Here is a 23,858-nt window from a genome sequence, read left to right as displayed (position 1 = left end):
TTTTCTACTCTCTGCACGAGGATCGTCGTGGATTTCTTTACATGGTCATCTGCTCTATTCAATCCCCTGTGCATTTCTCCAAAGCAAAAAACAATAAAAAAATAGTGTTTTTATTGCAGATGGATTTATTCATTTTAATATCCAAAGTTTACATGAAACAGAAAAAAAAAAACCTGCGTGCAAGAGTCCTGGCGCGGCGTCCATGTCTCCCACAAGCTTGGAGCACGGCAACCAATGTCGGAACTAACTTTTAAGTTAGGCCTTGTAGATCTAATATGAATGAAGATTCGACAACTGGATTGCTTATTTCTCGCCTCAAATTTGTTCAGAAACAGATTAATTTTAATGTACTGATAAAGTGAATTCATTGAATGTTTACAGAGTAAACAAAACAGAGCCCAGGGTAAGGCTCAAAGCCCCTTAGCTCAGAACTAGGGACTTGGCTGCTAATTCACAATTAAAGCTACACACAATGAAACAGCCAATTTCAGAATTGTCTGGGTTTAGAGGCATGTCAAATGGCTCGAATACATAATCTGATTGTATAATCTAATCTAATCTGTGGTATTTTCAGGAAAGAAATTCAAAAATTGTTTTGGGGACCTAAGGGACCTATATTCACATGTGTAAAAAGGAGCATAATAGGTCCCATTTAACCTTTCTAAAAAAAATAAAAAATAAAGTAAAAGAAGGCGGCACATTCAGAGCGATCAGAGAAATGGGAGTGCTCCCGCTAAAGTCAGTTTCCCCCATTGCGTTTCTGCGGCAAAAAATTGGAGCGGTTAAAACTAATTTGCATTAATGTTATTATCGTGTTACTTTGACAGCTCTAGTACAAATTCAGGACATTTTGTAGATAACAACTGATGCATCACCATATCTGCTTATTAAATTGAAAAGCCATACAAGGGATCAACTGTGTTTTATTAGATTACTACATGGTAACTCAAAGGATGATGTCAGACTGAAGCTCTAGCTTTGACAAATAGAACTCTCTCTAATATTTCAGACCTCAGATCCTTTTAGGCCATCATCAGACCACAGAATTGGGTGTCACAAAGTTATTTGTTTATTACCCAGCACATTATGCCAGCCCTTGAGACGTTTGGAATATCACTGTGTGTGTCTGTGTGTGTGTGTGTGTGTGTGTGTGTGTGTGTGTGTGTGTGTGTGTGTGTGAGATAAAAATCTGACCACGTTGACACCACTGGAAAACAGCACACAGCATATCCATGCTCACCTCCATTGTGAGTTGCATTTCAAGCTATACACAACAACAGGTGCAAAGCGCTAGTGTCTTGGCACACACGCCCAACAGTCAGCCGTGGTGCGTGTGTTTTCATGGTCATTACTTTCATGGTGGAAAACCTGAATGGAGATTGAGATTACTTACACAGTGCAACTCTCTCCGGACACACACACACACACACACACACACACACACACACACACACACACACACACACACACACACACACACACACACACACACACACACACACACACACACACACACACACACACACACACACACACACACACACACACGTCATGTTGGGTGTTCTCACTGCAATAGCAGCTGTCACCAGCATCAGTGCGTCACTTAATGCATCAGTTTCTAAACATGTGACTGCGTGTGTGTTATGTGTGTATTTTTTTTTGTAGAAATTCTACAGAGCTACACTCAAACAGAAAGATACTAGTGACTACTAGACATGTATAACAACAAATCACATGACTTAACAAAAAGTACTGGCCATCATGATACTTTGGAATCCCCCAATAGAAAAACACTTCAGTCCCAACCCATAGCGCTGGAGGGGTGGAGGTGGGGAGTGTTGCGGTCTTTGACAGATGGCTCCTAGCAGCACAGGGTGCAGTCCTCTAGTTAGGAGGCTCTCTCGAGTCAAATCTGTATATTATGTAATATTATTGTAAATCCTATTTTGGTTGGTTTGGTTGCCAAGACAAATGCAGCATGATTTTCTCCATTTGATCATAGGCCACAAATTAGTCATATTTGAACCAGGAAAAATAATGTGTTAGTGATTATAAATTCAAGTTCGTAGAAGAACATTCTTTATTCGTCACATGGCACACACACCAAACCACAACACACTGTACCCTGAATGATTCCAATTTAATGGCTTATGTAGGACTTTAGGACATTTTGTTTTTTTGCAGTAGAGATAATAACCCACCTGACAGTGCTTCTGTACTCCAAGTGTTGTTAAAAGTTAAGCAGAAGGGAAAATGTGGAAGATGATGTGCTGAGCACAGTGACGGTTGAGGCAAGGGAATAGCTCGGAGCACTAACGGTCTCTAGTAAACCGCGAGATTCCTTAACTAGGAGGAATAGGAATTCCACAAACAGGTTATAGCGATGTTAGACGTCTCCGTGTTGGAGAAAAGAGTGTTATTATTTTCCCTGAGGTGGCCAGTCATGTGGACTGGAAGCCTAGCTGTCAGCCCCATTGGCAGTGGTGATAAAGTCTTATGTGAGCGGGGGAAGATCACCTGACTCTGACCCTCCTTGGTCCTGACAGAGAAACAAGTAGGCTGTTCTTCCATCCCTTCTGCAGACATCCTGGACCAGGGAGCAAAAATGGCTGTTGTGAGGGTGTGTTGGGACTGTGCCAAACGTGCATCTTTGAACATAAGACCTCAAATAAAATAAATAAAAATGACATAATTAATTCATTTCATTGTGTTGACTGTAGGCATTGGTAGTGATTCAATATTTTCAGTGGTAGTCATTTGTCAGGAAATGAAGACATCATAATTCTGTGGTCTAAATGAATGCAGTACACATTACGTCTCAAGTTTATTTGTGGTTATTTATTTTAACTGCATATTTCCTCCTTGTACCACTTATCTTTAATATTATGTTTATATTATTTTATTTTCTTTGTGAAGCATTTTGCATCTAAGTTTTGAAAGGTTTATTATTAGGGATCCAGCCCCCGATTTATATTGAATTTAACTTGAATTTACCCCTATTGATATTGTTCCGGAAAAATTATCTGAATTTTGAAATCTAAAACTATTTGAAACAGAAGAACAGCAGAAGCTACGAACATAGTTTATGTTTTGTTTGAACCGGTATGTCAAACATCTCATGATTTAAGTGTCATCCAAATCGATCCACATATGGAGCAGAAATTTGTGAAAAACTGACCAAATTGGACTGAAATCACAGACAAGGTCCAATGAATGCATTTATCACCAAAAGATGTCAAACCCAACTAAAAGTACCTGGAACACAACAATGACATGAGCAACGAACACGGTTAAGGTGTTGTTTAAGCTGGTACATCACAAGCATGTCGTGGTTTATGTTTCATCGAAATTGATCCCCATATGGAGCAGATATTAGTTAAAAACCGAACAACTTTTACCCCAAGTATTCAGCTGGTCGTGCTTGGTTGATGAGATGAGATTGACCGTGAGAGGCTTTATGACATCATCATACTATTTACTATAAATGTGCAAGTTCTGGTTGAGAATGTCCATTCCGACTGTATCCAGTGTGCGGTGTAGACTCCGTTGCTCTGTAGTGGTTCAACATTACAAACTATGCGTTTACTTCTGTAGTTCTGTTTGACTGATATTTTATCTTTTTGGTCCACATTACGTTGCTGGATCATGAAAAACACAAAAAACATTAGTCCACAAAATCCATGTGATCACATAGAGTCAAATCTACTGAAATGTATGACTGTGTGATGCGTTCAAGATCGAGCGAGGCGTCGGAAAAATAGAAGCTGTGATATGGCAGTTACTCAAAGAAATACCACAACGTTTTTCGTATTTCATGGAAACGAAACTTATTGAAAATGTAAGAAAAGGAAAAAAAAGTTACCAATAAAATTATGTACATTCAACTACATTCGTAAACCTCCTTAAATATGTCACTTCAAACATGAACAGCCAGTCATACAGAGCAGGTAAACAACCATGTGACACAAACAGCAAATCGTACAGCAGGAGCGCCGGCGCTTCCTCCTTTCTCTCGGTAGGAGAGTGTCCCTCGGTCCACTCCAAGTGTCCCTGTATGTAATCACAGAACGCAGATTCGGGAACCTCAGAAACCTGTAATACGTACCTAACATGACTAAACTGGACCCCGTGTATTGCTGCCTGCAGCTATATCTATAATTAATATTGTTATTGGTATCATCATTATTACAGGTAAAAAGGTACCCATCCACTTGGAGGTTGCGGTAAAGAGGGCAGTATCATGAGCAGTGGCATAGGAGGGAATTTGAGGTTAATGGTGGCAGGAGGTGTGTAAGGTCCAGCGAGCATCTATAAGACTTAGTAGAAGACCATGTAAATCTACTAAGAGCATTAAAATAGCATTGATCTAGACTACAGACAGCTTTGCTTGTAGAGGGGGGTGGGAGGCGGACAACCATAATCTGTTTATGGCTGGGTAAAAACAAACTCTGATCCTATTTGTAAAGAAGAATATGGATTCACCAAATCTCGAGCATTGATCTTTCTAATTGTTTGGGAGTGTATTTTCACCACTGATCCTGCTTCTGGTGCTGATGCTCTAGTTTGCTTTGTGCCTCAAAACCTGATCTATTCTACGGAAACACTACTTGACCAAACATACATATTTTACACTAATGATGACAGGAACTAGCCTGCGTCTTTGGGTCTCAAGGCAGATATCTGGGTGTATTTTGGATTAATACTGGTAATGTAAAGTTTTAAACTACTGTGCTGTTGTTAATAAAGGGAAAAATACAGGTAAAATAAAATGTGCAGAATTTTCTCTAATTAGAGCTCTCCTGATACACACCCTTCCATTTTAGCAAGTTCTAAAGAATCTAAGGTTGATATACTACATTGATATCTCTATTTAAAATTTTTGAAGCATTTTTAAACAATAGCCTTCCGACACAGGTGTTTACACCACACGCCCGACTGTTTTACCATATTACCCAGGGAGTAGGACATGCATATGACAGTGCTCCAGAGAACGAGTGTTCCTGTGTTTTTAACATTCACTTTGCCATCCAATTTCTTCCATTTGCTCGGTGCATAATGCTCCCTTTGTCCCCCAAGAGCACGTGCGCATTTAACATATCCTCACGCACATGCACAAGTATGTGTGCGTGTGGCTTCAGCCCAAGCATGTGTGCACCCACGCACACAGGACTCCACTGTATTGACACTCAATTGACCAAGAGACAGACACACTCCTCTTAGTGTTCAGCGATTTGGCTCCTTGATACTGCGTGAATCTGGAAAACCTGAGTCCGCAGAACTTGGCCACCGCCGCATCTATGTGAAATCAATTGACCAAATCAGTGTAAGCATGTGTATTTGAGGACAAGGAGAAATCGCTTCCTATCATGATATATTGCTTATAATAAAACAGCTTGATTATGATGTTAGCAGAAAGGGCATCGAAAAGATGCAATCCTTTTGAGCGTTGGATTAAAACGGAACTATGAAACGACTGCCCGGAATGAGATTAACAAGGATGCAGACATAAGTAAGCAATGACAGAGTTGGTTTTACACTTTGTCTTCATACAGCATGAAATGGTCCTCAAACAAAGGGCTTCATCAGAAAGTTAACTCCAAAAGGGTGACGACATAAAATAAACTTCAGTGCCAAGTACAAGCAATAAATTATTTGTTTACAAGAGATGGACTAGGAATATCTAAGATGATGGAAAAGCTGGGCAGTGCATCTTAGTCAAGTGTACGCTTAGACAAATATACTTTAGACATCCTGAAATGGCCCAGCCAGTGGCAAGAGCTAAAGGGCTGTGGAACATTCACATCCCACCAGCAGTGCAACTCTCAGGATAAGAAACGTTCCCCAATTCCATTATTGTTGTAAAATCTACAATAAATACGATTTTTTTATGAAAGATTGCATGAAACACTTTGCCGCGTTAAAGAATGACAGACATGACAAAAGCCAACCAATAGCATAGCTACTGATTGGTCTGAAAGTCTTTGAAAGCCCTCTGATTACGAGAGATTTTTTTTGAGAACCCCCATCCAATCCAATCCAATCTGATTTAACGGGCTCACTGAGGGGGGCATTAGGGCATGACTTGCAACCACTGAATTGGACACAGTTTCTGTTGCAGACTGGAGGGGGGGGATTTCCTGCCTTGCCCTTTTCCTCTCTACTGTCCGTTGAGGCAGAACTAGAAGGAAGTATTCCTAAGAAGGAAGAGAGCGCTTCGATAAGAACAAGTTCCAATGTTGAGTGTTTAAATTGTGTCTGCACTGTATAACGGTCCATAACACAAATGATGACACATTCAAAAATAAAGGGCAGAAAAATTTACATTTTCGCGTTTTCAATCCAAATTCACATAACACTGACATGTTTCAACAATAAAGCCTACTTCCAGGAGGAAACCGGACCCTCCAGTGTGTTCATTTGGTCAGATTTAGTTTGCTGATCTGCCCCGTCTATTGTCATTAACTTATCATCCAAATGTCCACTTCAGGCCTAAATAACACCTTGTGATTTTTACAGCAATTTATAGACTGAGGCTTTTTTTTTTTTTTTACACCAAGCACCCATTCATCTCTCTCTGCTGCTTTTGGAGTACGGGACACACACACAGGGTTTTTTGGAATATGTAACCTACTGACTACACTGTGCTCTGCTTGGCTTTCATTGGTTCTTTCTATTGTCATTCACAGAATCAAGCCCGAACAACTTCACACAAATCAGAATATTTGCTATCAAGTGTATTAAGGCGTTCAGTAACCAAAATGGATCCAGGTTTTCCCTCTCACATCCATTACAATGACAGCTGTTTTGGCATTTGGACACCTTCTACCCACCATGGTGAAATGCTCGAGGTTTTCTCCCAGTGAAGACTTGAAAAACATCTACAATGTTCTGCCAGCAATTTACACATTGCAGCGACAGCCTCTTTAAGTGGTCAGAGTAAGGATTTATGCCGAGTTCAGACTACGTGATACTGGGCTGATTTACGACTTGCCAACAGGTTTAAGAATATCGCCGAGCAAAGCCCCAGATCAGAGGAAAATCATAGTGCGCTCCCGCGAACGACGGGCGTGTGGTATGAACTGCTCACAACACAAGGGTGATTGTCAGCTTGCCGACAGATTTTTGGAGATTGCAGAGCAAAGCTCCAGATCGGAGAAAAATCATAGTGCACTCCAGTGAGCAACGAGTGTGTTGTCGGAACTGCTCATGAGGTGACGCCGGCGAGATATCAAGGATTTTAAATATCTGGTAGTGTCAGGATCGAGTCGGGACAAGTATATAAGAAAAAAACTAACTAATCCTGTCCCGCGGATGATTTCCGGTGTCATTTCTTGTGTGTGTGTGTGTGTGTGTGTGTGTCTCTAAACTAGATGTGACAACATCTAGTTTAGAGACCCCGACAGAGTGGTCGGGGATTCCTCCTGGTGAAGTATCTTGTAATGTGTGCCCCCCCTGTCACCAAGCAGTCAGGAATTGCACAAACCACAAGATTGCATGTTTCCCGATCACAAGACAAAAAGTTGTGTAGTGTGCCCAAGGCATTACTTGGAAAAAAACAATAGTAACATGACATAAGAATCTTTGGTCAGACAAGAACTCAGTGAGCAAACTACGACTTTATGATGTAGCCAAATCATATGACTGAGGCCTGGACAATAACGACTTTTAATATAATTATCACCTATTCAGGCAGCTACATGCTCTCTCTAAGACTTTAGAACTTGACCAAGAACTACACTCTTGTAGGGTGCCTGTCATATAAATGGCCACCTATACAATTTTGGGTTGTATAATTGAGACAATTATTGTATTACAAATAGACTTGTGTCTCGTTTTCTCACAACAGGCCCTAAAACCAAACCCAGGACAAGCAGCTTTGAAATCATGCAACTTCACCAGTTAACAGCAACAGAGCCGTTAAACCAGATGTCAATGGTGGCACTCTCTGCGCAGGTAGCAGCAGTAAGTACGGAGAACAGAATAACATTTCTCAATCTAGACACTGTTCTGATTTTGGAATAAATAAGAACAGTTTTAAAAATCAAGTAGAACCATTTCAACGACATCTTATTACTACTTTGGATTTGTAAGTTCCCCTGGTGAGCTATTTGATTGCATAGTCTTTGAAGTGATTAATGCAAAGGTGTTTGAACCAGTTCTGCCCGCTTTGCATTTTTCTGTGCTAAATTGAGCCAATCTGAAAATTTAACTGTGGGCGAAAAATATGAGATTGTAAAATGTGTGGGCTATTTACCAGAAAACAGGAGTGTGGGATGAGACCCGGGCATGGCACACACACTGAGTGAGGCGCAGAGTTATTTGACAACAAACAAGAAGTACAGATAAAAAGCAGCACGATTACCCACATCAACTACAGGTAATACCCATGAACAAAGTGATAAATTCTCCTCCTCCGGTAATCAGAGTATATCAGCTTAACATAAATATATGCAACCCCGTCCAGAGGAGTAGATTAACCTCATTGACTTTTATGACATGTCTGCATAACATAACATTTAATGCAATGTTAGGGAGGGTGATGACATGGACACATCCTTCCGGGGTCAAGTACCCACTGGGCACTTTAACTCAGATGAACCGAGGAACATGGGGTTGCAGCCACAGAAAATGAGAAATTTGTGAGGCGTAGTGATGCAACAAACCTTCACTGGATATGGAATGACCTTTTAATACATTTTAATGATCAATGAATCATATCAAAACATATAAAAAGTTGGATATGCCGCCTTTAAAGGACTCGTTGTACACCATCAAAAATAAACGGCAACCATGATGCTCACTGACAGCTGTCTGGGACAGGACAGGACAGGACACTTCTCACAGTCCAAATAAAAAGTTTGACTCATCCAGTAAAATAGTGAAAGTGTAACAGGTTTCCCCATGAAAATGAAACCTCTCCCTAAAATAAACTACGGATGCACAATTGTCAGTAGGTCAGTTAAAACAAACAAGAAATGCTATCAGATTGGAACAGGGAACTCTCATAAATTATTGACCAAATTATTTGTGACCTGTTGGGCTTGTAATTCAACATTTCACTGCAAAACTGAGGAGTGGCCTGGAGGGCGTGCATGCACACATACACAGACACACAGACACACACACACCCTTCTCCACCCTTTCCAACAAATCATTACATGTTCAAAAAATAAAAAAATAAACCTTATACCTACTTACTAACTTTTCACCTCCAAATATTTCAGAAAAATTTTAAGCCATTTCATTTTGATTGGGAATCTCACTTTTGCTGATATTTTTATACCACTTTAGTCTGTACCAAACAAAAAAGCATTTTATTTGTAGATCTTCGCTAGGATAAAATAAGTGATGAGATCACAGCAGTTATATGCTTGATTACGTTTCAAACAGACTGTAGCTCCTCTGTGACTGTACGAGCGGCTCCTGGTTTCTCTAATGGGAGAAGCTCTGGCTGAAATGTTTAGGAGTGAGGAGGAATGCTTCTGGTAACAATTTCTCAAAGGCAAATCTGTAGTTTTAAAACTGTACAGATTTAAAATAAATAAGTAAATAAATAACAGCAACAGGTCTAGTTTCTGCCATGCTTTGGCCAGAACGATGTGTCAACAACAGGGAGATTAGACACACGTGCAAGATTATCATTTGCAGCAACCCCTCAATTGGTTACAGCAAAGACTGTTTACCACCGTGGTAAAAGTCGGTGAAAATACCCAATCATTAGGTGGGCTGGCAAGCCCCTGCTGTTAGAAATAGAAGACGAAAAAACAAAATGTATTGTGCAAGGGGTAAAGTAAAGTAAAGTACGGGGTTAAGGCTATAAGGCTTAGTGACCACAATGCATAGCTGAGGTTAGTTGGATTCTTGCAGCTCAGGCTTTGAACAGTGTGCCTGTTACAACCATGTACTACTTTAGGATCATCCGAGTGCATTTGATTCAGTATCAGAAAACTTTAAAAAGTAGGCTCAAGGCAAGTCTCAATGACTTGCCTTGGGATTCGAAGCAGAGTCAAAAGAAAACAAGGTTTGGGGGAGTAGGGATACGTTAAGTTTTATACCCAAGTTGCATGCACAGTGGAAACTGATGAATCTGTACCAGAGGTGGAAAGTAACAAGGTACAAGTACTTTGTTACTGAACTTTAGTACATATTTCAAGTATCTGTACTTCCTTATGTATAGTCAGTTTCAGAGACTTTCAACGTACATTCTGATCCATTTGTGAAACAAAAACAATTGCATGAGTTGTTTGTTTTTTTTAAATCAGGGAATGCATTGTTGATTTAAGATTGCTTATCCATGATTCATTAGCTCCTTGCTCTCACTGAGACGTGGATTAAACCGGAAGATAGCGCAACCCCGGCTGCACTCTCCACAAACTACACATTCTCCCACACATCCAGACCATCTGGCCGTGGTGGTGGGACTGGCCTGCTAATTTCCAACACATGGAAATTTAATCCACTGCTGCCTTTAAACAACTTTTTCTCCTTTGAATATCACGCCGTCTTGGTGAATGCTCCGGTGAAAGCCTATGTGGTCATCATCTACCGCCCACCAGGACAACTAGGTGACTTCCTACATGAGCTTGACACCCTGCTGTCATCAATTCCTGACCATGAGTGTCCCATGCTCGTCCTCGGAGACATGAACATCCACTTGGACAGTGCGAGCTCGGCTGACTTCCTGTCTTTGGTTCGCTCGTTCGACCTAAGACAGGTCCCGACTCCACCGACTCACAAGGCTGGCAAAGAGCTTGATCTCATTCTTGCCCGGAGCTGCACCACGGACAACCTAAGGGTCACCCCTCTCCATCTCTCAGACCACTTCAATGTCCAGCTATCAAAACAACCCCCCACCTCCCCACCCATGGTTACCATCCGCCGCAATCTCCGCAACCTGTCTCCCACCCACTTCTCCTCTGTGCTCTCCTCTTCTCTTCCGCCTCACGGCACTTTCTCCTCTCTGCAGGTTAATGATGCCACTGATTCTCTCTGCTCCACCTTGAGCTCATGTCTGGATAGCCTGTGTCCACTATCCACCAGACCTGCTCGATCAACCCAGTCGCACCCTTGGATGACTGACACCCTCCGGACAACGCGCACTGACCTCAGAGCAGCCGAGAGGAAATGGCACAAATCCAAAACAATTGAAGATCTTGCAAGCTACCAGACACTGCTGTCCTCCTTCTCTTCCAGCACCACTACTGCAAAGAAGGCCTTCTTCAACGATAGGATCAACGGTGCCACAGACACACGTAAGTTATTCGCCACCTTCAAGTCTCTGCTTTACCCTCCACCACCTCCCCCAGCTACTAACCTCACTGCTGACTGCTTTGCCTCCTCTTTTTGCTAACAAAGTGGCAGCCATCAGCAGCCAATTCACTAAACAACTTACTCACAACATGTCTTCTCCAGCCCTAGGCTCATTGTTCCCTGGTTTCACCCCCATCGCTGAAAGTGAGGTATTTAAACTACTAACATGTAGCCGTCCTACTACCTGTCCGCTAGATCCGATCCCATCTAACCTCCTTCAAGCCATATCACCGACTATCACCCCGGCGATCACACATATGATTAATTCTTCCCTAACTTCCGGCACTTTCCCCTCCGCTTTCAAAGTGGGTAGGGTCGCACCACTGCTCAAAAAACCCTCACGCGATCCCACCCAAGTAGAAAACTATCGGCCGGTCTCTCTCCTCCCTTTCCTTTCCAAAACCATAGAGAGGGCGGTCTCTAGACAGGTAACAGAACACCTGTCAAGAAACAACCTTCTCGATACACTTCAATCTGGCTTCGAAAGTGGTCACTCCACCGAAACAGCCCTGTTGTCTGTGACAGAGGCCTTAAAAACTGCTAGAGCTGCTGCCAAATCCTCGGTTCTCATTCTGCTGGACTTATCAGCTGCTGTTGACACTGTCAATCACAGCATACTCCTGTCCATACTCTCAAGTGTGAGCATAACGGGCAGTGCACTTTCCTGGTTCGAATCTTACCTTACTGGGCGCTCGTTCAGTGTGACATGGCAAGGCCAGCTGTCTGTGCCTCACAACCTCACCACAGGGGTGCCCCAAGGTTCGGTGCTGGGACCCCTCCTCTTTGCCATATACACCACCTCACTGGGCCCGATCATTCGCTCGCATGGCTTTTCATATCACTGCTATGCGAATGATACTCAACTCTATTTGTCCTTCACGCCCGACGACCCCACTGTCTCGACGCGGATCTCGGATTGTCTCGCTGACACATCCACATGGATGAAGGATTATCATCTTCAACTAAACCTGGCGAAGACGGAACTGCTGGTCTTCCCGGCCAAACAGGGTATTTATCACAACATTGATATTAAAATTGACTCTCTATCTCTTGTTCCTACCAAGGCTGCAAGGAATCTAGGTGTCATTATTGATGACCAACTGACATTCTCTGACCATGTTGCTGCCGTGTCCCGGTCCTGCCGCTTCGCACTATTCAACATCCGAAAAGTCAGGCCGTACCTGACCCAATATGCCACTTAACTGCTGGTACAAACCTTGGTGATGTCCAGTCTCGACTACTGCAACGCTCTCTTAACAGGCTTGCCGGCCTGTGCGGTGAAGCCACTACAGATGATACAGAATGCAGCGGTGCGACTGGTGTTCAACCAGCCAATGAGGGCACATGTCACTCCGCTGCTCATCGAGCTCCACTGGTTACCTGTAGCCGCTCGCATCAAGTTCAAGTCTCTTATGCTGGCCTACAGAGTGATTGCTGGGAATGCTCCCACCTACTTAAATGCTCTTGTAAAAGCACATGTTGCCCCCCGGATGCTGCGCTCATCAAATGAGCGTCGCCTGGCTCTGCCGGCCGTACAACCACGGCAATCCAGGTTATTCTCATTTGTAGTTCCACGTTGGTGGAACGAGCTGCCAAAAATGACCAGAGCAGGGACCTCCCTCTCTGTCTTTAAGAGGCACTTGAAGACCCAGCTCTTCAGAGAGTACCTCTTCTCCTAACTTACAATTACTTAGCACTACCTAGCAGTATTTGTTGTTACACTAATGTCTCTGTCGCAATGTAGCTTGAATGTTATTCTCCCTTGTAAGTCGCTTTGGATAAAAGCGTCTGCTAAGTGACTAAATGTAAATGTAAATTAGGTCCATATCCTTGGAAAATGCTAGGACTTCATCCATGCTGGTTTTATAATTTTTTTACCTGACAATGTTTACGGTATAGGATACGCACAGGCACTCATTTGCAGAGAAAATGGTAAAATAGGCACTCTATGCTGTATTATAGGCTCTATTCTATCAGGACGCTGGATATGACAAGCACTTTTAATACTTTAAACAGCTAGTATTTATACGCTGTTATTTAAGTTGTAATGATTGATGGTTCGGTACTTTCACTCGTACTAGAGTAACTTGGTGTCAGGGTATTTGTACTTTCTTTTTACTTCAGTAAAATACCCGAGTACCTCTTATGCCTCCGGTCTGTACATGCATGCTGTGCTAGTAGGACACACTACAAAAGTAGAGCTGCGGAAGAAAAAAGGAACCGTTTCTTCGCTCTACATCTACTGCACTCAGCGGACAGATGTTGGAGGTCGGTGCGGGGCTCTGCAGCGTCAGCGAGGGCGCACGGAGGGCAGCACGCAGCGACCAGCGGCCAACAAGTCGCCCGTCCATGTGCACGCAAACTCACGCTAGACTGGATGACAGCCCCGGCGGGAGGCAGACTTCCATCGCGCCTCAAGCTCGGTACTTAAAAAAATAAAAATAAAATAAAAACCCCGAGGATCGGAACGTTCACAGCTGCGACTACTTCTCGGTGGATAATCGGTCGGTTGTAAATCGCGGTGCTCGGGACGGTCCTTCTGACTTTCGAGTCGGGTTCGAGTCGCGCTGTCCGCGGGGCTCCGAGGCGGCGACTTAAACCCCCCCCCCCGCGTATAAAAGCGACATTCGAAACCGACAACTCCGTAAAAACGACTACATTCGCCGCTTGCCCACCTCCTCGGCGTGCTTCCTCAGAGCCTTCTCCCGCTCGTACTGCGTGACGAGCTGCTCGTTGTCCTCCTTCAGCAGCTCCAGCTCCACTTCGTGCTCCTGGTTGGCTGCGCACGCCGCGTCCAGGTTCTCCAGCACGGCCACCACCAGCGGCATCAGCTCCTTCACCACGTCCTCGTCGTAGCGGCCGATGAGCCGCTCGAACTCGCGGTAGATGGAGCCGGCCAGGCCCGACACTCGCTCGGACATCACCGCCGAGCCGCCGGAGTCGTCTTGGTACAGAACCCCGTCGTCCAGCTCCATTTTCTTTTTTTTTTTTAAGTCCAGACTTCCCACTACTTTCCCCACTTACCGCCACCCCCTCCGCCCCACTTACCCCGACACCAGGGTGTTCCTAGAACATACTTATGGAAGTAGTTTGGTGCTTAAAGGGGGCGACTTCTGTCTCTTTTCCGCCCGCCTCCGCGGCACAGGGCACTTTTCACGGCTAGCGGGTCGTGGAAAAGTCGCTCCGCTTCCCAACGCTGAGCTCCGTGTTGTTGGTGGCGCGTCACGGTGACGTCACGCGCTAAACAGGCCTGGGAGGGACAGACTAATCCTCGGAGAGGCCCTGGAAGTGACTGTCTTGCTTTTCCCCCCAAATATGAAATATTGTTATGTTTTTATAAAAATAAATTTGAAAAAAAAAAAAAGACAATTTCCTTACATTTTATTAATTGCTTGTTTGATTCGATTAATTTTGTAAAGTTGGGTTATAGTTCACATATTTGTATTATTTTGATTAAAAAAAAAAGTAAACTCATCCCCTGTGATCTAGTCATTACTGATTTTCGCATTTTGTAGTGTAAAATAAGATACAATTTTATTATCATGTTTTGTATTGAACAAAATTATACAAAGCTAGTTTTACAGCAAAAAAATGGCAAATAAAATAAAAAATGTCATCCCCCGTGGTCTTTTCACTGCCAACATTTTGCAATATTTCCTCTGATCTACTTTTGTAAGAGTTTAGGGCGTAAGCCAACATTTTATTATTTTTTATTATTATTCTTGAATGTGCACTGAGCTCAGTGGGGCTTACAGTGCAACAGGTTGTTTTCCCAACCCTGACACAGGACAGTAATCACAGGCTGAAGGAGGTGCTTGATTAGATGTTTTATTTGCGTCAAGGACTCCATTGCACCTCTTCTCGTGAAAACCTTGCACCTATTTGAAAACCTATGTAGACATCACCCAAGTCTATTAAATTTACATGATCGGATTAAAAAAGATGAAGAAAGAAAATCCATATCAACATCTTCCCAAAAGTACACCTTTTGACCTCTTTACATACATTGCTTTTTTTTTTTTTTTAACAATCTTGTTTGTAAACTGCATGCACTACTAATTCACTAAAATACGAATGCAAACTAAAATGCACTCGATTGGTCCATTTTCTCTTTTAAAGCGACTTTGTTTTCTGACTTTTCCCCTCTGTGATGCATAGGCACTGTTGACCCTGATTTCTCAAAGTCTCAAGATGTTCTAACATTCTAAAACAAGACAAGGGCAACACACAGTGGCTTAGAAACAAACCTCTATAAAGTTGAATTTGCTGAGGTAGATGATATTCCCCCATCTAACCTCACATCCCCGGATCAGACTGCTTGGAAGTCTTCCCAGAGATGAGCAAGAGGCTGTGGTACACTGTGTCAGTGACCAGAAGGGAAGCCTCTACCAACAATCCAGGACTCACATACAAACTTGAAAATAAACGCTCAAATTAAAGTAAAAGTGCAATTACAAACTTTTCATCTTTGCATCACACACAATCAATACCGATGGCATAATGTCGTTCAAGAAACTCTCAAAAACATGAACATATCATTGATAAATTAAATGAAATAAAAAGTGCAAGTCAATGACCAAGTCCTTGAGAAGTAAATAAATAGCTCCGAAACATCTTGTCCATTGATGAGTGAGGTTCACCTAGAGCTATCTGAATGGGTAAAATGATCATCAATCATCTTCCTTCCTGCAGGCGTAAGAGGAGGGGTAAGGTGAAAAGCGGTGCAACTAGTGGGTGTGAGGTGCACTCACCTGGGGAATTTGAATTAAAATTATTCTAAGACAAAGTTGAGCAGGGTTATGGCTAAAGAAGTATATGAAGGGGATGTAAAGTGTTTGAGAGCTGTTGTGGGGAGTGTGGGGGGTGGCTGGTCTGCGTGGAACGTTTCAGATTACATTCGGGTGGCCGCTGCTTGGCGGCGACGGGCAGAGCGAGAACGGCCTGCTGCTAGTCAAACTGCGCAGTGCACGGAGGACAGCGTCGGGCATGTGGTCGGCAAGCATGCTCGGACTGATCAGGATGCTCCTGAAGGCCATTTCACTGGACCACTCGGCCCTGTACCTCACCTGGGAAAAACAGGATCTGAGTGGGACGAGAGGGAAGTAAATAGGGAGGAAGAACAGATTACAAATTGCAACAATTATAAATTCTCACACACACGCGCGCACGCGACAATCTCAGAGACCGGTGTTGAGATGACGTTAGCACTGCACTCCGAGGTGAGCTGCACTGACTGCAGCTGTCTGGTGCCAAGATCATCTCAGAAATGGATTAGTGTGTAGTTTTGACTACTAGACGGAGCAGTAGTTCATCACAAATTCAAAGAAAGGCCCAATGCCACCTTGCGATGGCGTACACTTTATTCTAAGGTCAACAGAGCTGATTCAAATATAAACTATTATACCTTTGAGGAAATACAAAGCAGCCACTACCGCCGCCGGTAAATGCTGTGAATGAATGTGTTTTAGAGTATCGAGTCGGGGCGCAGACCTGCGTGAGGGCCCGTCCTCGGTGATGTGCAGGACACGGCCTGGCAGGTAGAGGGGGAGGTGTGCGGCCGTGTGGGCGGGCGAATCCTCCGATGCCAGGCTCTGGTAGGACGACGAGTGTCTGATCAGAGACTCCTCACCGAGCAGCGGCTGGCTGAGCTGCTCCTCCCTCCTGTTGTCCATCTCGGTGGGGCAGTCGTTGGGGTCTCCGCCAAACAGCTCGTACCAACAGCCTTGCAGCAGGATTCGGTACTGAGGGAAGGGAGATGGAGCGACGATAGCAGCGAGTGGCGTTATCGTTTGTTTTGTCCATTGAACAGCACTTCCTGGGATTCCCACCATCATTATTTTACCCAAAGATCAGCCCCTTGTATTCATTTAGAGACTATGGTCGTTTCTCAATACCAAGTACTCGAAGTCCGGACTAGGGGACTTGGTAGTTCAGACTTGGCAAGTTCGACTCGGGAGTACAGACTCCTCTCCGCCATTGCCATTACCACCGCTTGGTGCGAAATGCATTCTGGGATATTTGGCTGTGCCAAGTCCACACAAGTCACCACCGATGCGTCCTCAATAAAATGGGCGGAGCAAGGCCACATCCGGGCATTTAGACAGGACTTGTCTAGATGCGAACTTTGAATAGGAACAGTACCTGGGCTGCGACTGATGACGTTTCACATGTCCACAAGAACACAAGTACAGACAAGAACGCAGATTGAGAAAGGCCTTATGTCTGTTTTATACCTCTTTCTTCTTTCCTTAATTTAATTGTATCCTATTTTAGACCATTTCATTTGATTATCTTAATTGAGTTTAAGTTGTTGTTTTCTTTGCCTATCAAAGCGCTCTGTGAATGTGTTGGGTTTTTTACATTCTATATAAATAAAGTTTATTTTTATAATCATTATTATTACTACTTATCAACAAAACAGCAAATGCTGTGGGTTTTCCATAGATCAACTTTACTCACCTTAGGCTTATTGCAGTGTGAGACCATTTTAAGGATTCTCCTCTTCAAATCCTCCATATTGGGAATACTTAATCTGTATTTTTAACACAGAGCAGCAGCAGGATGGACAGTTTAAAGCATGGAAAATATGTAAATGCATAAAGCAAGCCAAACAGGAGCAGAGTGAAAACACGGAAAGTTTGAGTTGCAAAACTTTCTGGACCTGTAATAACGGGGCAGATCCAAATATAGCCTCTCCATCGCTTTCAAGAGGTTGTAATATATTATAATAGCTCCTAATTTACAGCACACACCCACACTTGCCCTCTGAGTGCAGGACCTTCACACACAGTTGCTAAAAACACACAAAAATGACACACATGGTGAGTCAACAGTTGCTAAATAAATTCATCAGAATATTCAATGTTTATCACTTTTGAAAACTTAAAAAAAGAGGAATACTTTGGAATCTAAATGAATGTTTTCTTACCTGGGCACCAGATCCTTTCCCAGGACAACAGAGACCACAAAGTCTTTTGAGTAATCAGCCAAGGCTTTACTGCGGACGGTAATGTAAACAGAAAAAAATATACATATATTTAGGGTATAGAAACAGTTACGATAATGAAGAAAAAGATTTAAATCACAACAAAGGTAATACCCGCATCAGTAGAGAAAACAGATCATGAGTGCTCTCTCTCACTCTTTAACAAATCCAGTAAATTTTCTCACCTCAAGAGTCCTCCTGGTGGAGAGAAGGAGTAGCACTGTAGGGTGGGGAATGAATTACGCAGCAGCACGGCCAGCAGGGAGGCCGTACCTCCGCCCAGACTGTGGCCGGTGATGACCAGCTTGTACTCCTGGGGACAGAAGCACGCACAAACACACCAGAAACACGTGCAAGTCCACATTTAGCTGGTGTTCAAATATGGTCAGTGTGTTCTATTCACGTCTAATTTACATTAAAATCATGCAGACTCCGCCAATTTCATTTTACAGTCATTGTCATCATCACTGTGACAATACATGCACACTCATTTAATTTCAATAATAATAATCAATAATGGCCATGAATAATAACACAGACTGACATATTTCCGAGGAGCAGGAGCTCATTGTGGAATATTTCGGACAATACAAACATACACACAATTGCAAAACAACTGTTACAAGTCAGACAATTAGTTGTAAAATTTGCTGAGATGATCTGTATGCAGTGTGTCTCAAAAGACGGAAGGCAGCTAAAAGACACAGAGCCAATTAAATAGTTATGTAGAAGTAGGGTGAATATTGGTAAAAAAAATAAAAATAAAACATTTTGATTTGAACTTTATTTGAGCATTATTTTAACACATGATCCTTTTGTCTTTAGAGTTTATTAGGGATATCCATTGTTATCGCTCTGACTTGTTTTTATGTTTAATCTGGGCATTTTTCGGGCTACAAAGCATCTCAAAATGAGTGAAAAACAGTCGTAATTCGATAAGTTTCAGGGGCGGCCTGTTTTGTGACATCATCCAGAGTTATTCAAGTCCAAGCTTCGTCTCTCGGGAGTCATTCACATCCAGCCACTTGGACTGCATAGCGTTCACAGACAACCCACGTAGACAGACAACCGGAGCCGACGCCGCATTTAATGGAAACTCGGAAAGCTGTAACTCCTGCTGCGTTTCACAATACCCCGAAAAACTATAATCGGTCACAGAAGGCGTTTTCGCACCACCGGAAGTTCTAAGAACCTTTGGAGGAACAGTCCCTTTCTTTTGTGTCCGCACTGCATGATCCAGCAACGATCGCAATTGTTGAAACACTGTTCGTGAGGGACATTTAAACGAAACCGCACGACAGCAACATTCAGTGACGCAAGTGCAATACGATGTATTTTATGGAACCTTGGAAACCTATAATAGGTGCCTAACATGACTGAACCCTGCGTATTGCTGCCTGCAGCTACATTTCACAATTCAATTTGCTCATTTTAAACCTGATTTCCATGTATTAAAACTAGGGGTGGCATGTCTGTGTATAATATCTACAGTACTTGTTAACGGTGTCTATATGGCTGTTCCAAGTTTTAGCAAACTAGCTTTGTTCCAGCTTATTTGAGACATTAAATAAATAGATGGGAACACTATAAAGACCAATAGGCTGCATCTCAAGCCTAGGGGAAAAGGATAAACCTTGCAGGTTCACCAAGCTAGCATTCTGAAATACCTCACCGGTGCAATGGAGAAAGCCTGGTTCAAGATGCCGTCGTTGACAAGTTTCCTGTAGATGTAGCCTGCTGCCTGGGATATGCCCTGGAGGGGGCGACAGACATTACAGTGTTATTGCCGCTTGTGAATTAAGAACACTGGTATTCATAGTTCAGACGCACAAATTCACACAGATCCAGAATAGCAGTGTGCTCGTGGGGTGTCCTTTCACCTTGTGAGCATAGCAGGATCCAGTCACTCCCTCCACGTGCAGATTTTCGCATTCAGCGGAGAGGTCTGTCACCACGTCCTGCAAAGGTGGCCAGAGTAGGACGCAACACGGTAAGTAGGGCGTGACAAACTCAGTAATACGGATACTGTCGAAGATTTGGTTTTTGTACATTACTGCATTTTTCAAAATCTATTTATTTATTTGTGGTTATACAATCCAGCAGCCAGTGGGGCAAAAAAGAGACAACAAATGACGACTTTCCTTACAATGTTTAACACCATAAATAATATATATTAATACTTTTTCTTTTGAGTATCAATAGAGTATCAGTAGAGGAAAAACTGCAGTTCTATACTATATCGGTATTTTCTTACACCACTACCCTTCACATACCTTAAGTGACAGGGTTCCCCTGATAGCCACCAGCACAGCTTCCCTCTTATGATCAAGAGCCACAAAGAACGGGATCTCGTAGATCTGCAACAGAACCGTGTTGGTTTATATGGTAGGTATGCAGGGAGAAGACAGCAACAGGATGGGGTTCAGGAAAAAAACATTTTTTTTCCTACTACCTGGTTGTGGAAGCTAACGTGGATGAAATCTCTGTACTGAAGGCCGGTGCTGTGCAGGATTGAGGAGAAGTGACATCCAAGGTGGTCTCCCCCGACAATGTCATACTCTGCAGCATGGCTCCTACAGCTAAGAAAACCGCACCGAGTCACAAACAGTATTTGGTGTATAGAAGTTACGATGAACAACATAATAGAGAAAAATATTTTTGGAACAGCCTTACCAGTCTCCACTGAGTTTGCACGGCCCAGTGAGGGGGTTGCTGTAAATGTACATGGGCCATCCATAGGCTGCTGCAGCAAACTGCATGCAATGGGTTGCTTTCTCCAACTCCGTCTCCAAATCCACCCCCTTTAAAACGGCAGCAATATACAGTATATATATATATAAAATTACATCTTAAAATAATCCCATATTCACCCAAATGGGACATGTTAGAATACGTACAATGGGTGAGGAGGGGCTGTGAGTGAGAATGTCATCTGGGTCTCTACACTTGTCCATCTTATCCTGCTCTTGGTGGAGGAGAGCCAAACCAGCTGCAATGTCACTGGGCACCAGGTCTGTGTCCTGTCAACAAACACATATAGTAAAATGAGGGCTGTGGTCGGTTGTTCTGTCCTGTACAACTCATCAGGTGACACACGGACGCATGTCAGCGAGAGAGAGAGTGAGGGAGAGAGAGAGATATATGAGTCTGGTCCTCACAGAGAAGAACCCGCTGACAAGCTGAGCAATGCCGGAGAAAGCCGCCCTGTGGCTCTCGTCCTGCGGCAGGCAGCAGCACAGCAGCCGGAGCCGGCTCTCCCACACTTTTACGGCCAGGGAGCGCGCCGTGGACAGGAACTGGGAGCCCTCGCTGCTCTCCAGGTCTCGTACATCTAGCTGCTCCACTCTGGCCGCCTGGGGACGGGGGTTCCCCAGGGGGTCGAACACAAAAACCACCCCCAGCCCTGTGGAGAGCAGTAGGATCCAACTGCAGGGGGGCGGAAAGGAACAGGGAGCACTCCAGTCATATCATCTCAGATTCCCACCTAACCCTAACTCTACCCTAAAAGGCTGATGAACTAACTGAAAAATGTTTGAGGTTTTCAAAGTAATTTTTGTCAAAACACTGGGCAAATTGAAGAGCGGGAACATTAAATACAGCAAGTACCAGTATTTTTGAATTCATTTTCATTCACCAATTAATTTTACGATGGATGGACATGATTTTTGATCTAACCCATAATCGTATATACACACCTACCTTGCAACTACTGCTCCAATGACTGCACCCACCGTGGCAGGCTCACAGCCTTGGCTGTCTTCTGACACCCAAACAGCCCCGAGACAAGCCCAAATCAGCTCAGGGATGTAAAGCAATGCCCGCACGTACAGAAGTGTAGGGATGGAGCGCCGTGGGCCAGGGTTGGTAATTGTACCTGGAAAATGTTAATAATATATTACCAAATTGTATCTTGAATATCAAGATTCAACACTTTTATTTGTCACGTGCAATCATTTAAGTACATTGCATTGAAATGATTTTGGGCAAACTTCTAGGGCTGTGCAAAACAAAGTTGGAAGAATAAAAATAATTTATACAAGTAGCACAAATGTCAGCTATAAGGATAAGAAAAATATGTATGTATATGAAGATGTATGCATGGATATGAATATGTATTTATATGAATATGTGTATTGTGTGTGCGTGTACAGTAATGCAACATAGTATGCATGCATAGTGTTCAACAAGGAATATTGTATAGTTGGAAGGGGGCATGATTCACAGATGAGATAATGTGCAAGGATGTAGATGAAATTGCACATGAAAAAAAACAGGCTTTATACTGAAGAAAAGTTGAACAGATTAAACATGTAGGTCCCTTTCCATGATTACTATTGACACAATTAACAATACCAGATCACAACACAGATCAAGCAAATAGAATGGCTAATGTTCTAGTTCTATCTAGTTTGCGGGACAGCTTTTTACCTTGAGCACTGACGTAAACAATAGCACATAGTGGGAGGATGATCAGTCCAAGTAAGACCAACAGGACCACCAGGTAGCTGTGGAGAATTCCTCCTCCAGTACAACCAAACCTCCCTTTATGGAGAGTGTACAGGATGAGGGTTCCAATCCACCTGAGAGAAATTAGATAATAGTAAGACAATGCACAACGTAAACCGAAGCGTTGCAGCTTCTGTAGGGATGAACTGTAATTCCATACTACTCGTTAATTCAATTGTGTGTTGCACGAGTGCCGATATCCCGCAATTCGAATGTGATTTGAGGACGTGCGTGTTACGTGGGCATCAGAATGTGCATTACGTACCAAATTAACCGGACGAACAGCTCGAAGGCACCGGGGAAAACGAGATCATCACTGGCGATCCCCCACCGCCTGCCGAACGCCACCATTCCGGGCATTTTGACGGAGCGAGCGGAAATGGGTCGCTGACCAATTCGTTTCACGTAGCTAAAAACAAGAAAGCGAACGTCTCACCCCAGCGAACATTCATGACACAAACTGCTCGAAATATTCCACGATTCCGACCGCCCCAAAAAAAAAAAATGTTGACAGTGACGCGTAAAAAGAATGCGATTGTATATTGTGGTTTTAGCTGCCCGCCGACATTAAAGACGCTGTCATTATTGGGCAGCTGACCCTCTCCGGTTGTTTTGATGCTGGAAAGGCGGTGTCCCACGGTCACCCCTCCGTCGAAACAATGACGTGGGAGAAAGGTTCCGCTTCGCGTGGGAGCGAGTGGGAAGATGAAGAAGCGGAAGAGTGCGATGACTAGACAGGGGAATCGGAGAAAGGGTGATGGATAGAGAAGAGGGGGGAAAAAAAAGAGGTGCCAGAGAGTGGGAGAAAGTCCGACCATGATCTAGCGTCTTTGACATAGTTCGCATTTTTTGAGCTGAACCAGCCGATCGATCTCAGAATTGTTAACCTCATTATTATGACATGTAGCGTGCGTCTGTATGAAACGCGCGCATGTTGGCTATTTGTGGAAGATGCGTCCAAAAAAAAAAAAAAAAATCGGTTGTCGATTTAATAGAAATCAGTCTGAACTGAGAAAGGAAACCAAACGTCTCGCTTACCCTGATTGCTTCCCACCTT

At 43.4% G+C, this 23,858-nt stretch overlaps 2 protein-coding genes across 3 annotated transcripts in view; both read right to left on the bottom strand.

Annotated features, from left to right (window-relative positions):
- spag9b (sperm associated antigen 9b) overlaps positions 1 to 14,312 on the bottom strand; it is a 48,190-nt gene extending 33,878 nt beyond the window's left edge. For both annotated transcript variants that reach the window (XM_080021442.1, XM_080021443.1), the window contains exon 1: positions 13,986 to 14,312. In XM_080021442.1, coding sequence (XP_079877568.1) covers positions 13,986 to 14,285 — 300 coding nt within the window. In that variant the 5' untranslated portion in view covers positions 14,286 to 14,312. The remainder of the gene's footprint in view (positions 1 to 13,985) is intronic.
- Positions 14,313 to 14,906: 594 nt separating this feature from the next.
- On the bottom strand, positions 14,907 to 23,383 carry daglb (diacylglycerol lipase, beta). The gene is made up of 15 exons (XM_080021697.1): positions 23,067 to 23,383; positions 22,724 to 22,875; positions 21,995 to 22,169; positions 21,454 to 21,721; positions 21,193 to 21,315; positions 20,969 to 21,096; positions 20,748 to 20,874; positions 20,569 to 20,652; positions 20,176 to 20,253; positions 19,968 to 20,048; positions 18,481 to 18,608; positions 18,239 to 18,307; positions 17,770 to 17,842; positions 16,801 to 17,051; positions 14,907 to 16,392 (listed from the first exon to the last, which is right to left on the bottom strand). The coding sequence occupies exons 1-15, from the start codon at positions 23,159 to 23,161 to the stop codon at positions 16,197 to 16,199; spliced, it is 2,028 nt and encodes a 675-aa protein (XP_079877823.1). The 5' UTR covers positions 23,162 to 23,383; the 3' UTR covers positions 14,907 to 16,196.
- Between the last annotated feature and the right edge of the window lie 475 nt (positions 23,384 to 23,858).

This window comes from Zeus faber (assembly GCF_960531495.2).
Source record: "Zeus faber genome assembly, chromosome: 20".
Taxonomy (NCBI): Eukaryota; Metazoa; Chordata; class Actinopteri; order Zeiformes; family Zeidae; genus Zeus; species Zeus faber.
This window is presented reverse-complemented; position numbering and strand designations above follow the sequence as displayed.